Source organism: Gobio gobio, assembly GCF_949357685.1.
Source record: "Gobio gobio genome assembly, chromosome: 18".
Taxonomy (NCBI): domain Eukaryota; kingdom Metazoa; phylum Chordata; class Actinopteri; order Cypriniformes; family Gobionidae; genus Gobio; species Gobio gobio.
Genome location: NC_137111.1, coordinates 22,042,727 through 22,065,451, shown reverse-complemented (window position 1 = coordinate 22,065,451; position 22,725 = coordinate 22,042,727). Strand labels below are relative to the sequence as shown.

The following is a 22,725-nucleotide window of genomic DNA, read 5'->3' as shown; positions in this document are numbered from 1 at the left end:
TAATTTTTATCTTATTTCCTATTTTTATCTTTTACTTGATTTATTTATAATTCTACTTATGTTAATACTTTTTATTCTAATTTTATTCTATTTCTATTTTAATTTCTTGTAACTGTTATTTGCACTGTCCATGGAGCGGACCTGTTTACATTTCACTGCCAGTTGTATATTGTGTATATAACTGTGTATGTGACAAATAAAAACTCTTGAATCTTGAATCTTGAATCTCTCTTGAGTAAGTCAATGTAATACGTCACTTTAAAATAAATGGTTACACTATTTTAAGGTGTCATTGTTACAGTGTAATTATATATTTAAGAACTGAGTAATATTTAGTTAACTACATGTACTTACTATAGGGTTATGGTATGATTAGGTATTGGTTTAGCTTTAGTTACATGTAATTATGCATCATTTACTGCTATTACTATGGTAAGTACATATGTAACTATAAAACAAAGTGTTACCAAATAAAGTGTAACCAAAATAAGTAGCTGGTAATAATGCATGAGATATCATAATACTAAGAAACGAGAGGTACTAGTAAAACTAGACTAGAATATAATGATGATATTTATGAAAAACAAAATGCCCCCACATTTATATCTAAATAAACTGGTTGATTTTTGGGCCTGGTCATGAGAAATATCTCAAGCAAAAGCCTTGTTTGCATGAAACCTTGATTCCACAGGTGAGTAAAGCCAGCCTGCCGTTTGGAGGACTAACACATTTCTAGAGATGATTCACCTCAAAACAGGGGTCATGATGTGAGGACAATTCACACTTCTACAGGAGACTGAGGGTGTGTCTCAGTAACCGTACTCATGAATGACTTCAGCCAAATAACTGTCAAGCATAGGTCTCCACCGCCGGGTGGAGCTTCCTTATCGTGTTCAACAACAGAGAGATGATTCCATTTATGGCTGCCTCGAACTGCTCATCGGAGCAAGACCATGTGTACGTGTGGCCAGTGGAAAAGCTGTAGTTCATTTCCTAAAGGGCGACCTGTTTCTCATCCACGGGCTTGCATTAAACAAATGCCACAGTGATTCTGTGAATTCTCTAGATGCCACGAGTTGATTCTGTTCATCATCTGCCGCAGGAGCTGTTCTGCAGTTGTTTTATGTCAAACTCAATAACTGCATCTAGATTCACAGGGCTCCAACAAGTGTTCTCTGCTCTTTGTAAAACAATCAGGGGAGATCTGTGAGTTCACTTCATTTGACACATTTAGTTCATTTTTAATGGTCTGCAATGTCATAAAATAGTCAACACTTGAGTCAAAGATTAGGGGAGGAGAATAATGGGATTATTTACAAATACATTACATGTAGGCCTGTATCTTTTAACATTTTGGGTGGTCTTTGATTTTGAAAAAAAGTCTCCTATGTTCACTAAGCATTTGTTTGACAGTAAAACTAGTAATATTGTGAAATATGTTTTACAATTTGAAATATTTTTTCTATTTTAATACATTTTAAAATGTAATTTATTCCTGTGATGCATCATTACTCCAGTCTTCAGTGTCACACAATCCTTCAGAGATCATTCTAATATGCCGATTTGCTGCTCAATATTACAGAAACAATAAATCCTTATCATTATCAATGTTAAAAACAGTTGTGTTGCTCAATATTTAAACAAAAAACATGATACAATTTTCCAGGATTCTTTGATAGAAAGATCAAAAGAACTGCATTTATTTGAAATTTAATTTTTGGTAACCATGTAAAATCTTTGTGACCCCAAGCTTGAATGGTATTAGTTACTAAGGGCTGCTCTTTAAAAGACATGAAAATAGATATGCTAGAATTTGCACATATTTTCTTACTGTGGTCATGAGACTGTTATTGTAACGGTCACATAGTTTGCATAATTTATATGTAGTACAGAATAACCACTTCTGAGGTGAATTAAGCTGATTGCAAAAAATAAATGCTGACTTTTAGTCAAACCAGGGGCCAGTTGCATAAACAGTCAAGACTGTGTCTTAACAATATGACCAACTAGCAGTCAGTTAGGGGGAATCAGTCTTACTTTCAGTATCAAATACCAATCTGCATTTTTATGTAACTGACTTAAAGTTATGATCGGTCTTAAAGAAAAAAAAAATTGATGATTAACTTTTAAAACTAGTCTAGTTTATGCCACCAGCCACTGATGCTTAAATGTGCGTAGTAGTGAGGTGGTTAGCAATGACTTTAGATGTTTAAAATACCCGGTTTAGTCAAATTAGTCTATCAATCATGTAATCATAGAGGAAGTCCTCCGCTGACCTATAATATTATCATTTATGTTCTCATAAATCTTTCACTTGGCCCTGCAAGCCGCTCCATTAGACAGATGGAGAGCAAGATACTGATGCATCACCATGGTGACCATTCTCACATCGGAATATCCACTCACCCAGAAATTACAGCAGGCTACTTCCTATTTGATGATGATGATTAGAATGGTGTACGATGAGGAAGATGAGATATCACAAGACGGTTTCTATGGAAACACTGGAACAGAACTTTAATGCACAACTCAAACAGCTGCTGTTCAATGAGGTTACCATGGAAACACTGTTTTCACCCCACCCCACCCCACCGAAGTTCCACTGATACAGACTCACAACAGGCATTCTTGAAGAAATGCTCTCAAATCCCTTTTTTTCCTCACAGCCCAAAACCAAACAAGTCCCCCCCAAACATAAAGATTACAGGATCAGTGGAACTAAAATATTAGGAAACCAAAAGCACTGCAGTTTTTTTTTCTTCCAATAACATATTAATATCACTAATATCTTTTTTTTAGTGTCATCACTGTGGTGTGACCCCAGAACGCATGACATCAGATAAAAAGAGTTGGTTCAGAACATATAAACCAAAAGACATTGAAAGAGTCCAAAGATTAACAACTCAAAATAAGTTTGACTCTGAGCCAGTGAGTTGAGCTGTGACATCACCACATTTTCGCCCTCTTCTCCGATGGAGAATCCTCCTCGTCTCCCGAGTCCGAACAAGTCCGTTTCCCAGAAACACTGGCGGACTCCCTTCCAGAGGGCTCCCCCTGGGTCCTGGAGTCACCAGAGTTCTTACTGAGTTCTGTGTCTACCCCAGAGCATTCTGGGTGAATAGAGTCTGCAAGGTTCTCATCTGCGTGTGGACGTCCGTTAACCCCAGCTGCTGTGGCGCGACTGCTGATTGTCGCGTTTATTTCCTCCACAGCACTTAACTCTTCCCCGCTAGTTCTCCCTCGCTCTAGTTCCTCCCCGGACTCTGCGAGAAAGCCCACTCGTGATTTCGCCCTCTCCACAGGGGCGTCACCGACCGAGAGAGAGGAAGTGATGCGGCGCCTACATCTAGACTGCGATTGTGACTGTCTGTCCGATAAGTGCGTGGGACTTGAGACGCGTCCGCTCTGCTTTGCTTTTCCACGATTCCTGAAAGGTCGAACTTCGTCGCCTGAGGACGAAGAGGGTGACGACGGATCATGGACGGAAATGCTGGGATAGTTGGAGAAATCTGTTGCACTGTGATTGTGGGCAGATTCTCTTCCAGAAAGGCCAATGTGGCGCCTCCACCTGGCTGCGTTGCGCTGTCGCATCCTGCTCCTCCGCAGCTCCTCGTCAACTCCGTCTGTGCTGGAGGAGGAGCTAGAAGATGAGCTGGGGGAGGAGCTAGAACTGGAGGCCACACCTGCTGAGGAGGCATGACTAGAAAGGCTAGAGTTCTCACGTGGACTAGGAGATCTAGGACGGGGCATCGGATCCAACCAGAACCCGCTGGAATCGGAGTCCTCATTCACAAGGTCCAGCAGAAACGCAGATGCACGTGGCCTTGCCCGGCTCCTCTGCGACCCGTTCCTGTCCTGATCGGTCCGCTCACTCCCAGACACTTCTGGTCCAGCCAATGAAGATGAAGAGGAGTGGTCAGAGTCACTGTGTTGAGCGGCGGCTGCGGCGGCGGCGGTTACATTAGCAGGAGCCTCCGGCATGGATCGTGTGGAGCGCGTGGACCGTCGAGCTCTCGCGTGCAGCTGCAGAATCGCGCCCTCGCTCAAATCGCTGTCCGAGTCGGAGCTCCACCCCTCAATCTCTCTGCGAACAAGCGAGTCGAAGAAAGCCATCATTCGCGGGTCCTCCTGCACTGACTGGCTGACGTAATCATGTGACAGGCCACTTCCGCTGTTGAGGACCAGGCTTATGTATTCCTCATGAGTGTAGAGAGAGCGAGATTTGTCCTCCACCAGCCCTTCCAGATCTCCAATACTATCTGGTTGTTGATACGGACTCCATACCTACAGACAGAGAGAGGTAGAGGGAATAAGAGAGGATCAAATGAGTTTTCATGATTTCATTTTGCCCATATAAACAAGTTTGCAAGAGAACTTCTGCCTAAAATTTTAAGGTGATGTCAAAGAAAAATATTACATTTGATATTATTGTACTAAACTGTTTTTATTTACTTTGTATTAAGTTGGCAGTGTCTTTTCCCCTACAATTATTAATTTTAGATGTATAAACATATCTATTCAACACAAATGTATTTTTATCGAACTTATAAAAAAAATAATTAGTATAATAATAGTTTCAAAGCAAAGGAATATTGCCATTGAACAAATAAAATACACATTTTTGTAATAAAATATTAAAATTTTAAATAACCGTTTTCTTTTTTAATAGATTTTAAAATGTAATTTATTCCTGTGATGCAAAGCTGAATTTCCAGCATCATTACTTCGGTCTTCAGTGTCACATGATCCTTCAGAAACTGGTGTGCTGTCAGTGTGAATGCACAACTTTTGCAGTTACACTGCAGTGCGGTTTACTCACTGCTCATACATGAGAGTAAAACAGCCCTAACATCCCAAATATGTTCAAGAAACATAAATGTATAAATCACTGTAGCCACGTCTATGACTGTACAAACACAGCAGATGTCTGTCTCTTATGTTGTGTTATATAAAAAAAAAAGCCATGATGGTCTCTGACAAAATCAAGTTTAGTGAGTGAGAACTGGCCCACAGTGTGCAAGTGTTACTCAACATCTACCGCCTGCCAAAAATTTCACAAGAACCACCAGCAAAAGATAAACTACAGTCTCACTCTTACACAAACTGCAGCACATGACAACACTAAAGAAAAACTCACACAGAACATGACAGCTGGAAAAAAAATGAAGACCTTGTGGTCTTTGTGTTTATGACATTGCTAACCAGAGAGTAACCGCTGGTTACGTAATGCATTTCAGGAAGCTGCGGTTGTAAAAGTGTAACCCTCTGCTTTATGATATAGGTAAATCCAGAGAAAAGACAGTGAGACAGGTAAAGAGGAGATGGGTAAAATCATGCCTAGATTCGGTGCTTTAAGGGCTTTAAGTGCGGTTGAACCAGCAACAGCAGAAATTCATTTAAGACTAAATGTAGCAGAGACACAAGTTCAGACAAGATGATCTTTCAACACACGCAGAATCTTTATCTCTGTGTGCGTGTGTGTGGCAGGTCTGCTCGTGTCAGGCAGTAATAGTTTACCCAGAAAATCCCATTTCATCCATCAAACCTGTATGACTTTCTTTCCAAAAGAGATGCAAAGTAGAATGTTTACACTTCTCTCTTCCATACAGTGAAAATGAATGTGACAAGTGCGATTGAGCTCCAAATACGATAACATTACACAATAAAAGTATGACAAAAGTAGTCAAAATATCTTATGATGTTTGTGATAGGTAGCTTTCAAACCTAATTTGAAAATTTTCGAAGTCTCTTTATTTGATAAAAAATACAAATCAAAACATTAATCTTGTAAAATACTATAATTTAAAATGGTTTCATTTTGAAAATATATTTAAAATGTAGTTTATTCCTATCATGATGGCAAAGCTGAAATTTCAGCATCATTACTCAAGTCTTCAGTGTCACATGATCCTTCAGAAATCATTCTAATATGGTAATTTGATGCTCAAGAAATTATTCTTATTATCAAAGCTGAAAATCAGTTGTTCTGCCTAATATTTTTGTGGAAACCATTATTTGGTGAATGGAAAGTTCACAAGAACAGTATTAATTTGAAATATAATTATTTTGCATCTATGTAAAAGTCTTTAATGTCATTTTGAATCACTTTAATACATCCTTGTCTTACTGAATCTTTAAAAAAACAAAAAAACAACCCACAAACAGTAGTGAACAGTAGTGCACGTGAAAACCAGTGGTGTCAAATGATATTAGAGAGCTACAGTGGAGAAGAAGATTTTAAATGAACACCAACTTGAATTGTGGTCTGTTCCTCACAAAGCTATTATATGAGATTAGATTTTAGAACTTGGAACATAATACTAGTGTTGAAGTCAAGAGCACCTAATCCGAGACCAAGTCGAGACCAAGACCAAGGCAGGGCGAGACCGAGTCAAGACCAGCACTCCTTAAATTCATAAAGATCCACATTACCGCCTGAGAAATTACTTATTTTTAATCAATAAATATAATTACAATAAGACACTATATAGAGCTGTTACCAATCAAATGAAATTACCCAATTACATTAATGATGTTAATAAATAACTCTGACAATCCACTGGCAATTTATTAATATCCCAGCAGTTGTGGTCTTGACCGGTCTTGAAACAAAATCCAGTGTCCTCCAAGTCTGAGACCAAGACCGAGTACAATTGACCTATCCGTAAGCCCCTCCCCTCGAACGCAGATGAGCCAATAGCAGTTGAGTATCAGTTGCGCTGGGACCGGAACTCAGACATCTTTAGGTGTCAGCTCCACAGAGAAACAATGGAAAATCCGAAGCTCTCATCGGTTTGGTGGTGTTTATGCTACAAAAATGGCAAAACGATGTGCCTGGGGTACTGTAACACTGACTCCAGGTATCCTGAGAGGATTTTCTGTTTGTCATACTCTCGTTAAGTTACGATTAAAGTCCCTGCTAACATACAAACCGAAATAACTAAAAGTTAACTGTTCTCACGTCATGTAACACTGTAGGTCAAAAACACGAAGGTCTACATTTCAGTGCCTCTCCATATTAAACTGGTTATATGTAAATTAATTTAATTTGAGATATGTTTAAGGTCTACATTATCTGTCCTACTAAGGAGGACTCCTATTTTGATGGGTGTTATAGTCTACGGGTAGTGAAAGGACGAGCTTGCACGCAGTTTATCGGTGTTGTTTTGCAGATACAAAGTTTACCAGTTATTAACTGCACCCTCGAAAAGGCATACGGTCTGTGTATATGTTTGTTTACTGTTAGTTGTATGAGTGTTTTTGTGTAATTTGCTGTGTATGTTAATGGTAATGCAACGGAGAGAGATAGTTTGTGAATGAGACGGTAATGCGCACTTCTTATGCTTTGTTTGTTCAGCTCTTACAATGATTTTTTGGAGTTAAAAATGACAATAAACTTGATAAACCATCAGTAAAGTTTGGCCATCATTCGGACGGGATATACGCTACATTCTGTGTCCAAAAACATCTTGGGATAAGGTCTCGAGTACTACAACACTACATAATACACAATCCATATGAATTACTTTTAGTCATTTAAATCCACCCTTCCATCACCATTCACTATTATAGTATGGGAAAAGAGCAGCATGGACATTTCTTTTTGCATTTCTTGGAAGAAAAAAAAGTCATAAGGGTGAAAATAATGAAAGAATGTACTCCTAGAATTTGATGCATTATCCCTTTAAAAAAATCTGCAGAAATACATCAGTTTGTCCTGATGCTAAATACTGTTTATTTTAAAGTTTGTATGAAAGTAACAACTAACCTTAATGACCTTCTCCACACCCGAGGAGCATATCATGTACGTGTGAGGGTTAAATCGGACCTGATTCACGATGGACCGATGACCTTTCAGAACCATAAATGCTCCGTTTACCACTCGCCCCGCACCTCCTGCGGAGACAGAGAGAGAATGTATCCATAAATAACAACAACATTAGAGACAGTTACCTTGTGCATGAGTGTGTGTTTACCTGCTTCAGGGTCACTGGGGATTCTCCACATGTAAAGGTTAAAATCATCTGAGCCAGACAAGATGTACTGAAAACACAGAGATATATTATTGCACACGCAAAGCAATTATATCCGAGAGTTCTAGAGAAATATGACATGATATGCCACCACAGAGAAGTGTCTTGAATTGTATATTTGTACACAACACTGTAGCACTACTGCACACAAAAATGAAGACAAAACATTTAAATACATTTTTTAAATAAAAAAACTATAACTATAAGACAATTCAAAAGTTTAAAGCCAGTTAGATTTTTTAAAGAAATTAAAAGTAAAGATGTGTAATTTCCATTTAAAATAAATGCTCTTCTTTAAACTATCTATACATCAAAGAATCCTGAAATAAATGTATCACTGTTTCCACAAAAATACTAAGCTGATTTTAACATTGATAATAATAAGAAATGTTACTTGAGCAGCAAATCAGAATGACTTCTGAAGGATCGTGTGATGCTGAAGACTGGAATAATGATTGGCTTTGCCATCACATGAATAAATACATTTAAAAATATATTCAAATAGTAATAGTAAATTGTAATATTTCACAATACTTCTGTTTTTAATCAAATAAATTCAACAAGACTTCTTCCAAAAATATAAAGAAATATTACTGACACCAAACTTGGTAGAGTATTGTTAATGCGTTTATAAATAAATGTATTTTAATAATACACAAAATGTATATTATTTATAACAAAATAGTCGTCACCCCCCCCCCCCCCCCCCCCCAATCCTAAAGAGGATTTAGGGAGGCGGATCCACCGTTCTGTAAAAGGAGGTGTACGACAGTCAGACCGAAAGAGAGAGGAGAAACAGCTGGACAAACATACAAAAAATCCAAACACAGAACCCAACAGACCGGCGCACACACAAACGCAGGCAGACAGACAGAAGAGCATCTGCTGGGCTTTAGATTCAACACTGATAAAACAAGCTTCTACAAGCTGTAACCCAACATTCCCTCACTGAACATACCTGAACCCATCCACACTCACACAGACGCTCAGCATCTACAACCCACTGACACACACACACACACACATCCACCAACCCACAAATGGATGCACACAAACATGTACACACATGCGAACTAAGAAACCTCTGTGCTATCAGTGATCAGTCACATACACACACACACACACACTGTGTTATATTTCCCCTTACCAGACATAATAAAGGGACTGGTTAAGTTAGTCACAAACTAGTCATTTGTTCACTTAACTTTGTGTGTGTAGATGACAAACAAATAGATAGTAAGACAGATGATCTTTAGTAGGGATAGGTCAAGCTGGCTAACTAATGAGTCTATATTTATTGGTTTAGTCCATTCTGTTATGCTCTGACTAGCTGTTTTTGAAGAGTCCAATGTGAATTCCTAAGAAACCTGTCTGATCGTGGTCTGATGGACACGACTTTAAACCAGCATAATTATGCAGATGCACCCAAGAATTAAACATAAAAGAAAATAAATAAAAAGGACTTCTTAAAATATGTCTGCAGTGCACTCATGTGAGACAGGCTCAGTAGATGAGATCAGCAACTTCATAAAAGCAGTTTCTTTTTTTTTTTACATCGAGCTCATGGTGGCTGCATGGTGATTGAGATCATATTACCAGCTGAATATGAATACCTGTCAATCTCGGTTACCTCCCCATTATTGAAAAATATATAAATGGAGAAATATCTACTGTACTATAATATCTACTACTCCTATAATATAACAAAATATTGTGTGATAAGTCGGTAAGATTTTTAAATGTTTTTGAAAGAAGTCTCCTATGCTAAAAAAGGGTGCATTTATTTGATCAAAACTGTAATATTGTGAAATATTATTGTAATTTAAAACAACAGTTTATATATTTAGAAAAAAAAGTAATTAATTCCTGTAATGGAAATTTTTCAGCATCATTACTTTAGTCTTCATGATCCTTCAAAAATCATTCCAATATGTGCTCAAGTAACATTTCTTATTGTTATCAATGTTGAAAACAGTTGTGCTGCTTCAAATTTTTGAGGTCACTGTGATACATTTTTTTCATGATTCTTTGGTTATTAGAAAGTTCAAAATAACAGAATTGTGACCCTGGACCACAACACCAGTCATAAGTCGCACGGGTATATTTGTGGCAATAGCCAACAATACATTGTATAGGTCAAAATTATAGATTTTTTCTTTTATGTAAAAAATCATTAGGATATTAAGTCAAGATCATGTTCCATTAAGATATTTTGTAAATTTCCTACCGTAAATATATAAAAAATGTATTATTATTAGTAATATGCATTGCTAAGGACTTCATTTGGACAACTTTAAAGGCGATTTTCTCAATATTTAGATTTATTTGCACCCTCAGATTCCAGATTCAAATAGTTGTATCTCTGCCAAATACTGTCCTATCCTAAAAAAACATACATCAATGGAAAGCTTTCAGCTGATGTATACATCTCAATTTCAGAAAAAAAATTATCCTTATGACTGGTTTTGTGGTCCAGGGTCACAATTTATTTGAAACAGAAATCTTTTGTAAAATACATCTTACTACTGTCACTTTTGATCATTTTAATGCATATATGCTAGATAAAAATTAAAACATTTAAAATAAATTAAAAACTTACTGACCCCCAAACCTTTCTGAACTGTAGTTTATATGCTGCTTGCTAAAAAGTGTACTTTAATTTCTGGATGGCAATCAATGAAGAAAGACGTTTTTGGCCCACAAAGTTTTGGCATCTAGGTTTTTGCACATGCCAAGTGTTTATCTAACCTGGTCTCGGTCTCCAGCGAAGCAGCAACTCTTCATAGTGCAGGAGTTGAAGTAGCCCTGGTTATCAAACTGGAAACTGGGCAGACGAGAGTGGAGCTCGTACAGGACGGGAGGCAGACGTCTGCGCAGAGCCAGCAGCTGCGTCCCCGTGCTGTTAAAGCGAACGCTCATGGCACTCTGAAGAGACAAACTCCCTCCATACCGCAACAGAGAGCTACAGCACAGAGAGAGACACACATCAACTGTATTACAAACTATATTATAAAAGATCATCATCCATATTTATGCTATTTTAAAATGCCCCTATTATGCTTTTTTGAATATTACCTTTCATGCAGTGCGTAATATAGCCGTTTGTGAATGTAAAATGTCTGCAAATGATTAAAGATCAAAGTGCATGACAAAGTTATTGTCTCCTAAAAGAAAATCGATTCAAGTCTCACTTCATGGTACATACCTACGTAAAATTGTAACAAATTTGCATAATGCGTAATGTACTTTGACCCGCCCTCAAACACTGTAGTTGCAGCTGAAGCTTGGAAGAGTTTGTGTTGTCGACATATAGAGAAGGTGGTGTTGTCAGCATTGCGCTGGAATTGATACGAAAAACCAATGCCATTGTTACTGTTCGTTTCACTGTGTATCACGCGCAGTGGAAGCCTCCGGAGATGAAATTCAGATAGGCCTATGGCAAAAGGCATCTGGTTTCCAACACACACTTTAAGCGGTAAACCAATCAGAGTAGGAGTAGGCTCTCGAAAAGGCGAGGTTTCAGACTGAATCTTTGAACAAAGCGTTATCGGACTCTTTAAGAAACGAGGTGATGTGCAATGCATATTATGAGAACATTTATTGTTTTTTGACCTTTAATGCATGTAAATCTATTATAGGAGACCTCCAAAACAAAATTAAGAACCTTTAAAATTGCATAATATGGGCACTTTAAGAGATCATGTATACACTGACCACTCTGAGAACATCTTTACACAAGCTCTGCTGTCCTCTGCTGGTCTCAGGCAGTACAGCAGACAGCTATGATGATAGCCTTTAGCTAGATTTCAGTCCATATTTGGACCGAATCATGCGTTCAATCTTTTGCCAAACATAGTTCAACAACCCTAATTTTCCTTGTTTAGCTGTGTTCATAAACACTGCTCTCTGTCAAATTTAATTCTGATTAGACAATTGCAGCCAAGTGTTTGCATAATGACAAGTCTGTATATTTGAATATCGTCTCTGGCAGCCAACCCTTCTACACTGTGCTACTTTCATATTCCTCGTAGCCTTCTGCAGCCTCAGATTAATATTTTATGTCAATTTATTTACATATTTGCTAAGTAGTAAGTTAGTTCGTTTAGTTTGTTTATTTATTTATTTATATAGCACAATAAAACAACAGTTACTGACCATTGATTGTACTGTACAATCAACTGACCATTGATTGTACTGTATTTTTTTTTATTTTTAAAAACTAATAAAAACAAAACAAACATTATAAGACAATTATACATACAGAGAAACTAGCTCAGAAAGACTCACATATTATAGGCCTTCTCTAAAAGGTAGGTTTTAAGTTTTGCTTTAAACAGAGATTCTGTAGCGATTACCATAATACATAACTTAGTATATAAGTTGTGTAATAAGCAAAAAAATATACAGTTAATAGGTTATTATCTCAAAAAAAAAACTCTTCAGGGAGACAAAAGGTCCTGATCACCATGTCTGGGTTTATTTTGCAATAATAAATAACTGACTGTACATTACCCCTAACAAATGAGCATGCATCCTATCCAATTAGATGTACATTAAGTACCGTTCAAATGTTGAGGTAGATACGATTTTTTCATGTTTTTAAGTCTCTTATTCTCACCAAGGCTGCATTTGTTTGATTAAAAATTAATATTGTGAAATATTATTATAATTTAAAATAACTGTTTTCTATTTTAATACATGTTAAATGTAATGTATTCCTGTATTGCAAAGCTGAATTTTCAGCATCATTACTTGTCTTCAGTGTCACATGATCCTTCAGAAATCATTCTAATATGCCGATTTGATGATCACAAAACATTTCTTATTATTATTAATAGTATAAATGTTGAAAACAGTTGTGTTTTTTTTTGTGGAAACCATGACATTTTTTCATGATCCTCAAATGAATAGAAAGTTCAAAAGTACAGTCTTTATTTGAAATAGAAATCTTTTCTAACATTATAAAATGTCTTTACCATTACAGTGTATTGCATCTTTGATGGTAAGAATTTCTTTCTTTTTTTTTTTTATGTACAGAGCCCAAACTTTTGAATGGTTACGTACTTAAATATGCAAATAAAATTTACTATGGAAAAATTATGGAAAACGTTTAGCATAAGCCATTTTTGCTTTTGGATAACTTTTTAAAAATTCTCTCTCATGCCTGTTTCACACTGGAAACGTATAAGCAGAGTCTATTTTTGCTGGGCCGCTCAAGATTTAAAGCCACAGTGCATTGTTTTTGGTGAAAATACACCATAAAAACGACGAGTTAACACCACCATAAAATCATATAAGCGTGTTTTTCCGTGTTTCACAATCACTGTTTCACATTCTAGCGCTGTGAATTTTTTAAAATTAAATACACAAAAACATTGCCGGGAGTTTTTGCCTAAACTTCAACGGCCTGTTTAAATAATTAAAACAAGAGGTATATCTTAACATTAAGAGTACTTTTATCATGTAAGCTATACAGCATGTTATGCATATGTGTGGGACAGTAGGAGGGGAAACGGTCGTATCGCAGCAGAGTATGCTGCCCATTTATAAATCAAAGCTCATGACAGACAGCGGTTGTAGGAGAACACCTGAAAAATGTGACAATGCACGATACTCGTCTGTATTTGCCATACACAAGCCGTGGTTCATTGAGTAGAAGCAAGTAAAAGCCCGCTCTACATACGCTTCCAGTGTGAAACAGGCATCGTGTCAAAATTTTAAACTCGCATACCAACTCGTTTAATGAAATTACTAAGTGAATGTGCGGAGATCTGATAATTACTCTGAAAATAATGTTTGGCCCTTTTTGGCCTTGAAAGAAAACATTTAAAGCGTTACTTCAGTGATTTAGCATTAAGCTTTGCATCTAAACTGGGTCATTTATGCAGTAGAAATGTGAAATTATTTTTGAATTTGGTGCCTTCTAGACTGAGAAAAGACAGAAAATGTATTTTGTCTCATGTGGATGAAAGACAACAACTCCCAGAATGCACTTGCTTCGCTGCCCTACGAGGCCACTCCCTACACCGTCTTTTTGATCTTCATAGAAATACAATCATTTCGTTCAGTTAGAGAATAAACACTACAATTAAAAACTGAACGTGTCTTTTCAATAAAGTGTGAGTGAGCCGAACGAACGTCACGGCACAGGCGCAGCAGTGTCAGATTTCATTCATCACGAAGAGCTGAGCTGAGGTAACGTTAAGCGCCAGTCTGGCGCGTTTTCAGATCGCATATGGAAGCTAAAACATCACAGGAATTCATTGAAAAGTTGAAACACTCACTTTACTCTGCACCGCGCTCCATTATGATTGTCCGTGCGGCCGTCTGTGTCTTACATTCTATGCTTGAGATCTCTCCCCTATGGGCGGTTTGATAACATGCGGAAAAGCATGTCCATCTACAGGCTGTAGTCTTTAGCCTCTGGCCAAAAACTCCTCTGATGACGCAAAATGACGATATTTGCGCCATCGGAGGATTTTTTCCAGAAATAAAATGCATAATTCTCTCATCTCAGGGGGATATGAGGGGAGAAAGTACCATAATTCAAATATACTACGGGGTTTCTACTGATACAAAGCTGAATGCTAAATCACTAAAGTTACCCTTTAAATAGCCGTGTGTGTGTTTTTTGGATAGATTTCCATCTCACCTGCGGGGTTTGCGGATGTCCCATAGACCCACCCCCTCTTTAGAGTTTGCAGTGGCCAGCAGACGTGGCTCTACAGGGTTAAACATCACGCTGTGAAACGCTGATGGGTAGTTGGCCAAGCAGAATGGTTCTAAAATACACAATAGAATACAGTGTATTTTATAAACAGTAAACCAGTAAACCATTATAAACCATACTGTTTATAAACCATTATAAACAGTAAACCAGGGTTTCTGGATCAGTTCATGCTTTAGATGGAACAGAGGATATAGAACACATCAGAGAATCCTGAAAAAATATATCACGGTTTCCACAAAAATATTAAGCAGCAGAACAATTATCCAAATAAATGTTTCTTGAGCAGCAAAACAACATAAGTTCTGAAGGATCATGTGACACTGAAGACTGAAGAAAAGATGCTGAAAATTCAGCTTTGCCATCACAGGAATAAATTACATTTTTAAATTAGTTAGTTAAAGTAGAAAAAGAGTTATTTTAAAATGTAATATTTTACAATATTACTGTGTTTACTGTATTTTTGATCAAATAAATGCAGCCTTGGTGAGCACAAAAGACTTCTTTCAAATACGTTTTAAAAATCTTACCGACCCCAAACTTTTGAAGGGGAGTGTATATCCTAAAACACAGTGCTGTATGTGACTATCCTGTATTTCTCATTCAAGCAAAATGGAGCCACACCAAAAACTAAGAAATTTTCACTTGCGTGTACCTCCATGTGGCGGTTCTCGTGTGTCCCATATGAGAACTCGGCCGTCATCAGAAGAGCTGGCGAAGACGTTATCATTAACGGGACTGACGGACAGACCGTACACAGCGTCATCGTGCAAGAAGACGTTGAGCGTCTCTCCGCGTTCTACATCGTGCAGAATCACCTGCTCATCATTTCCTGCAGCGACAGACAGAAACATTAGACATTTGATCTCGCCTCTGTTTCAGCTGCAGCATTATGAATCTGAGCAGCTGCTTGCTTTACCTCCTGAGAAAACGCGTTTGTTGGTGCTGTCAAACGCCAGGCAGAAGATGTTGGACAGGTGCTCCCCCTTCAACTTGATCGGTTTGGCCCGTGAGTGTATTGCTTTCTCCATGTGCCACAGCAACACCCTGCGGTCATCTCCACCTTAAGACAGAAGACATATTAATGGATTCACCAGAGTAATCGACCAATCATTTCAAAATCACTCTCTTAAAGGGTTTAACTGTATGGTATAGTTTGAGCATTTTTAATTAAAAAACTATAATAATATCTCACAATATTACTATTTCAAAAACATTTTTTTTAAATCTTGTGAGACTATACAGATTGACATACATGATTGACTATGAGGTCACAGAGGTCTGGTCCTAAGTATTTTTCAGTGTATATAATAAAGGTTGTGAAATAAATGCCTTATACAGTATTAACACTACTTTAGTGCTGCAAGGATATTGCACATCACCAAGATCTTCTCATCGGAGTTGCCTCAGCGGTCTGTCACCACTCGTCAATGTCAAAATATTAGAGATGACCCAATCAAATCAAAGTAGGCGGGCTCTATGTTCACAGAAGCATGGGCGTGAATAAAAGTGCAGCGCGCCATTACCAACTAGCTCTGGTAAGAAAATGTTGATATTCTGATTTATAACAAGCAAAACTTGTAGTCGCTCATCATTGGAATAACACAGAAATCCCTAATAGTTACAGGAATTGTCTTATTTTTTGGCTTTGGAAAAACATATATATTGTAAAGTATGGAATCCCTTTATAGGATTTTTTTAAGGAAGCTGAACCAAATAGCTTATTTTCTGTGTAACCTGGCTTAGCATGCGCCATGTCATTAATGTACCATTGTTTTGACAAATGTATAGTATAGTTCTTGTTTTTTACCTTTGTACTCATTTAATTTGTTTGTTAGATTTTTTTTCCTGTTTAATTGTATTTATTTATTTTATGTTTTAATGTTAATGTTTCTAAAATCAATAAAGTGTTGAAAAAAACGGTCAAGGTGCTAGATAAGATGTAAGTAGCTAAACGTAACATTTCATATTTGACAGTTGTTTTAGGATTGAAGTGTTAAACTACCGAGCAAACTAATAAACTTTTGTCGAATTTCACAATTTTTAATTGAAAATAGTCCTATGTAATTTATGTGATTCATGTAATGTAATAACTAATAGACAAACTGTCAATGTGAGTGGACAAGAAACATTAACAAAGACGTTTTCATCATATTAGGCATAAGATTAATAATGAATGCGTACATATTGTGAATTCATTTAATAAACTTATTTATAGAGGTTGTAAAGTATTATAGAAAAGTATTAATAAAACATAGGCTGAATATCAGTTGACAATGTTCACTTCACTGACAATGAAAATCACAGCTGTTTTAGGAGAGGAAGAGACAGAGAAATATAAGGTGACTAAGAGAAAAAGAAAGAGTGATGGAGATGAGGCAAGAGCAGGTATTGACAAATAATCAACTGCCCACTGACATGCTTTTAAAGTTATTTCTAATCCATTTTGGGGGCTTTGAATGTTTTGAAATGCACACATGTAGATCAGAAAAATCAAAATATTCTCAGGGGTATATATGCCCCCCCAAACCCAAATTTGGGACCTCGCTGATTATAAAACACTGACTACAGCCCTGCTTGTTATGCGTTTTTGTCATTAAACATGTTGACAGCATCCTTCTGCTATTTTAGTGTCACATCTGATGTGCAAAATGAACCAGAAGTGTTAAGGTTTTGCATTTAGTTTTGCAGTGAAACAAAGGAAAAGTTGACCGCAGGCATCATGTACACACAGAGAAAAAGGGTGTCAAAATTGTACATTTAAGGCTACGACAGCTTGTCACTGGGGCAGTACCCTTAAAATGACATCCTTGTACCTTTTTTTTTTTTTAAACCACAAAAAGGTTCATAGTACTAAGGTTCGTATTTGGTACTGCCCCAGTGACAAGCTGCCGTAGCCCCAAAGGTACAATTTGCACACACTTTTTCTCTGTGTAGATCTACAAAACCTGTGTAAGGAAAAAAGCACTATACTTTCACTCATTAATATTTCAACCCATGGACTTTTCTAGTCAGTACTGGACAATGGGTTTAAAAATATATTTTAAATAGAATGTAATTAGAGAGAGCAATTTCTACCTTATTAAATAGTTTAGATACAATTATTACTAAAAATCTTTTTTATAAGCCTTGAATCCACCATTAAAAAATGGCCTTATATTTCCTGGTTTCCATGAGCATGGGGACTCTCTGGAACTCGCGCATTCACCAATGTAAAGACTAAAAAATATGCAACTGCAAAAACATACAAAGGACAAAAATAAAGACTCAACCAGGAATGAATATGTGAAGCCAAAAGAATCAGCAACAGCTGCAACCAATTAATGAGTCAGCAAGAAAAAGAGTAGTGCAGAAACTATGGAGGCCCTTCCACAGTCTGAACTTCCTACAATGGCCATGAAATGTCCATTGAGTTTGTTTTTGTTCAGGTTTTTCAGCCTGAATGGATGAAGATTCTAAAGTTAATGAGCATTTTTGCATTCAATTCTAACAAGTTTCTATGAGCAGTGACTGTCTTGGACGGGCTATGACCATAATTTGTTTGCACGTAGCGCTTGATGTCCTGCCGTTTATCCTTGAACTATGGCATGGTAGATCTTTTTTATTGTTTATTATTAGTAGCAACTTAGTAAATTATTTCTTACTTTTGTCAATTACATGACCAGGCTGGTCATGTGATGTCAACATGGTTACGCCCCTGAGGGTCGACCCACTTCATGTAGAAGAAATAAGCTTTTCAATTAGACTGATCTTTATCTCATATGTACATTATGTCATGTATTTTATGGATACTGGTTTGATTCTTTTGTGTAAAAGATTTTTACTCTGTGTACCTTAACACGCTTATAAATACTGACAGAAAGAGCTGAAACCCTCTCCTATTTGTTTATGTGTAATGCACAGAAAATGAAAACATGCAAGCCCAATCTGACAAATGAAGATGTCAAATCAACGTTGTCAAAGTCTGAACTCAAGTCAAAGGCTTCGTTTGTAAGATATGCATGCACGTTTTACTCTGAATGCTTATTCTATACTCCGTTTGAGACTCCTGTCTCCCTCTCTTTCGCTGACCCACATTAAAAGATCAGCGTGCAGAACCGGAGGATCTTACCGGACACCAGCCACTGGCCTCCATTGTTGGAAAACTCGATGGCGTTGACGCAGCCGAAGTGGCCGAGCATGTCCTTCTTAAAGAGGCTGGAGCAGCCGGCCAGTCTGCGCCGCTGGAACTCCTCCTTCAGCTTCGGCTGTCCGCCGATCGACCTGCGGGAGAGGAACCCGACGGCGCTCCGCATGCCGCAGCCCCGCAACTCCTTCATCTCTCCTCCGGTAAATGAGTCTCAATGCCGTCGCTAGAGTGTCCCGGCCGTCATGGGTTTAAGCTCAGGTCTGGTTCGTTGGATTCTGGTTCGGGTTGAGGATGTACTGTTACATGTTTGCTCGGTACAGCATGAGAGTGCGCAGCAAAAACAGAAGGTTGTTTAGAGAGTCCCACCGACCGCCGGCACTTCCTGCTCCGGTGCAAGGGCGGTGACGTCATAAGACCGGATCACACAACTCGGAATCAGAACCCGTGCTGTACTTTCTGATTAAACGTTATATAACGTTTCAGCTTTTTGTGCATGATTTGTGAACGCATCTTTAATCTGTATTGCTCTCAATACCAGTCGCCTATGCTAGGGGAATGTGAATTAAAAACAATATGCTCATACTTTGTAATAATACTGCAATATGTGTATAGGAAAAAGTATCTTTAGTCTGCGTTTGTTAGATACAGTCTTCTGTGTTATTTTAATATTATAACATTTTAAATGTAAAAATTAACACAATAGTACAACCCCAAATCAGAAAAAGTTGGGACAGTATGGAAAACGCAAAAAAAAAGAAAAAAGATGTGATTTCTAAATTTACTTTGACTTGTATTTCATTGCAGACAATATGAACACAAAATATTTCATGTTTTGTCTGGTCAACTTCATGTCATTTGTAAATATGCTGTCATTCAGACCTGCAACACATTTCAAAAAAAGGTGGGACAGGAGCAATTTAGGGCTAGTAATGAGGTAAAATGGTTAAATAATGATGTGATTTGAAACAGGAGATGTCAACAGGTGATTGTAATTATGATTTGGTACAAAAGCAGCATCCAAGAAAGGTCTAATCCTTTAGGAGCAAAGATGGACAGAGGATCGCCAGTTTGCCAACAAATACGTGAGAAAATTATTGAAATGTTTAAAAACATTGTTTCTCAAAGAAAGATAGGAAGAGATTTGGATATTTCACATTCAACAGTGCATAACATAATTAAAAGATTCAAGGAATCTGGAGGAATTTCAGTGCGTAAAGGACAAGGGCGCAAGGTGTGCTCCGGACCAAAGAAGAAAAGGATCATCCAGACTGTTACCAGCAACAAGTCCAAAAGCCAGGGTCTGTCATGGTATGGGGTTGTGTCAGTGCCCTTGGCAAAGGTAACTTGCACTTCTGTGAAGGCACCATTAATGCTGAAAAGTACACAGAGATTTTGGAGCATAATATGCTGCCTTCAAGAAGACCTCTTTTCCAGGGATGTCCATGCATATTTCAACAAGACAATGCAAAACCACATTCTGCTCACATTACAAAGTCCTGGCTGCGGAGGAAGAGGGTACGGGTACTTGACTGGCCTGCCTGCAGTCCCGACCTGTCTCCAATAGAGAATGTGTGGCGCATTTTGAAGCGCAAAATGCGACAACGAAGACCCCGTACTGTTGCCCACCTTAAGACTTGTTTGCAGGAAGAATGGGACAAAATTACACCTGAAACACTTCATCACTTGGTGTCTTCAGTCCCTAAACGTCTTTTAAGTGTTGTGAAAAGGAATGGCAACATTACAAAGTGGTAAATGCTTTACTGTCCCAACTTTTTTTGAAATGTGTTGCAGGTCTGAATGACAGGAAAGGATGCATATTTACAAATGACATGAAGTTGACCAGACAAAACATGAAATATTTTGTGTTCATACACTGTAAACCCGAATGTTCATATTAATTAAATAGATTAAGTAGTGTTTACTCAAAGTTTTAGAAAAAGTTCTACTAACTTAATTATTTCAAGTTGGTGTAACATGGTCTTCCTTTTGAGTAATTTCAACTAATATTTTTTGATTAAATTTAACTTTTTTGTGAAGTAAGCATAACTTAAAAACAAATTAAGTACAACTTAATAGAATTAAGTAATTACATGCTAAGAATGATGAAGTCCTGTTATTTCTGTTGTTTCAAATAGAGATGATTTAAAATTAAACTTAATTTATATAGCACATGCTAAAATGCAATAAAATCTCAAAGTGCTTAACCAAATAAGTAAAATCCATCATAACAAATAAATTACAACCATAGTCTATTAAAACAATTTAATTGGGGCAAACTGAAATGCGTTAGTGGAAGACAAAATGTATTTATTTTATTTATTTATTGTATTTTTATTGTCATCAGTTTAATGTAGCCTACTATAAACTAAACGATTTTTAAAACCTGTACATAAGTTTTGTTCTCCGGTTTAACACATCACACAATAAGCACTTCTAACTCCTGCGAGTCTTACTCACACACATACATCAAGAATCAGCCTATGAATCTCAACAATGGTGACATGATTCATGCCGCAATGCATTCTGGGTGCATCATGCAAACTCATCCATGGCTCCCATAATGCCTTGCGGCATGAAGCGTGTCACCATGGTTGAGATTCATAGGCTGATTCTTGATGTCTGTGTGTGAGTAAATCTCACAGGAGGTCAAAGTACTTAACATACAATCTATTTCATAACTTATTCAGCTTTTCTGATTGAAACCGTGCTGGATCTCAATTGCCTCAAAATTTAAAGTTTGAGTCACATGTTTTTAAGTAAACAAACTCAACATATTTTGCTAACGTGTACTTTAAAGGGTTAGTTCACCCAAAAATGAAAATTCTGTCATTAATTACTCACCCTCATGTCGTTGGACACCCGTAAGACCTCCGTTCATATTCGGAACACAAATGAAGATATTTTTGTTGAAAGCTGATGGCTGAGAAAGGCTTCAGATAGGCCTCCATTGGCATTCAGTACACTTATACTCCCAAGACCGATAAAAGGCACTTAAAATGTCGTTACAAAGTCCATCTCACCACAGTGACTCTACAATAATCTTACGATGCGACGACAATAGTTTTTGTGCGCAAAAAAAAATCAAAATAACACCTTTATCCAGCTTGTTATTGCCTTCCGCGTGTGCCTCCACGACGCATGCGCGAGAATATGACGTAGTGCCGGGGTTCGGGAATCCATGAAATGCCACTCTAACCCCATTTTGAGCACTATGCTGAGACCTAAAGCACGATCAATGTAGAATCCAACAGCTGAGATACGCGCGTCTTCCTCTGATTGTAAACAAATCACTTCTGGGTCATCTGTCCGAACGCCGGATCTGCGTCATATTCTCGCGCATGCGTCGTGGAGGCACACACGGAAGGCAGTAACAAGTTGGAAAAAGGTGTTATTTTGATTTTTTTTGCGCACAAAAACTATTGTCGTCGCATCGTAAGATTATTGTAGAGTCACTGTGGTGAGATGGACATTGTAACGATGTTTTGAGTGCCTTTTATCCGTCTTGGGAGTATAAGTGTACTGAATGCCAATGGAGGCCTATCTGAAGCCTTTCTCAGCCATCAGCTTTCAACAAAAATATCTTCATTTGTTTTCCGAATATGAACGGAGGTCTTACGGGTCTCGAACGACGTGAGGGTGAGTAATTAATGACAGAATTTTCATTTTTGGGTGAACTAACCCTTTAAAGCAATGACAACACAAAGCAATACAAATTGAGTTTTGTTAACATAAAATGGTGTGGTTGTGTACTTATTTTTTAAAGTTCTGTGAAAACTCATAACTTTGTTATAGTAACTGAAAATAATTGAGTTGCCTTAACAGAAAACTGGAAGTCA

The 22,725-nt window shown here is 37.5% G+C and overlaps 1 protein-coding gene across 1 annotated transcript; it reads right to left on the bottom strand.

Moving 5' to 3' along the window:
• Nucleotides 1-1,215: 1,215 nt before the first annotated feature.
• dcaf5 (ddb1 and cul4 associated factor 5) lies at nucleotides 1,216-19,292 on the bottom strand. The gene is made up of 8 exons (XM_079842150.1): nucleotides 18,872-19,292; nucleotides 15,680-15,823; nucleotides 15,416-15,592; nucleotides 14,686-14,815; nucleotides 10,782-10,995; nucleotides 7,977-8,043; nucleotides 7,769-7,896; nucleotides 1,216-4,284 (listed from the first exon to the last, which is right to left on the bottom strand). Exons 1-8 carry the CDS (start codon nucleotides 19,077-19,079, stop codon nucleotides 2,947-2,949), a joined length of 2,406 nt encoding a protein of 801 aa, XP_079698276.1. The 5' UTR covers nucleotides 19,080-19,292; the 3' UTR covers nucleotides 1,216-2,946.
• Nucleotides 19,293-22,725: the final 3,433 nt, after the last annotated feature.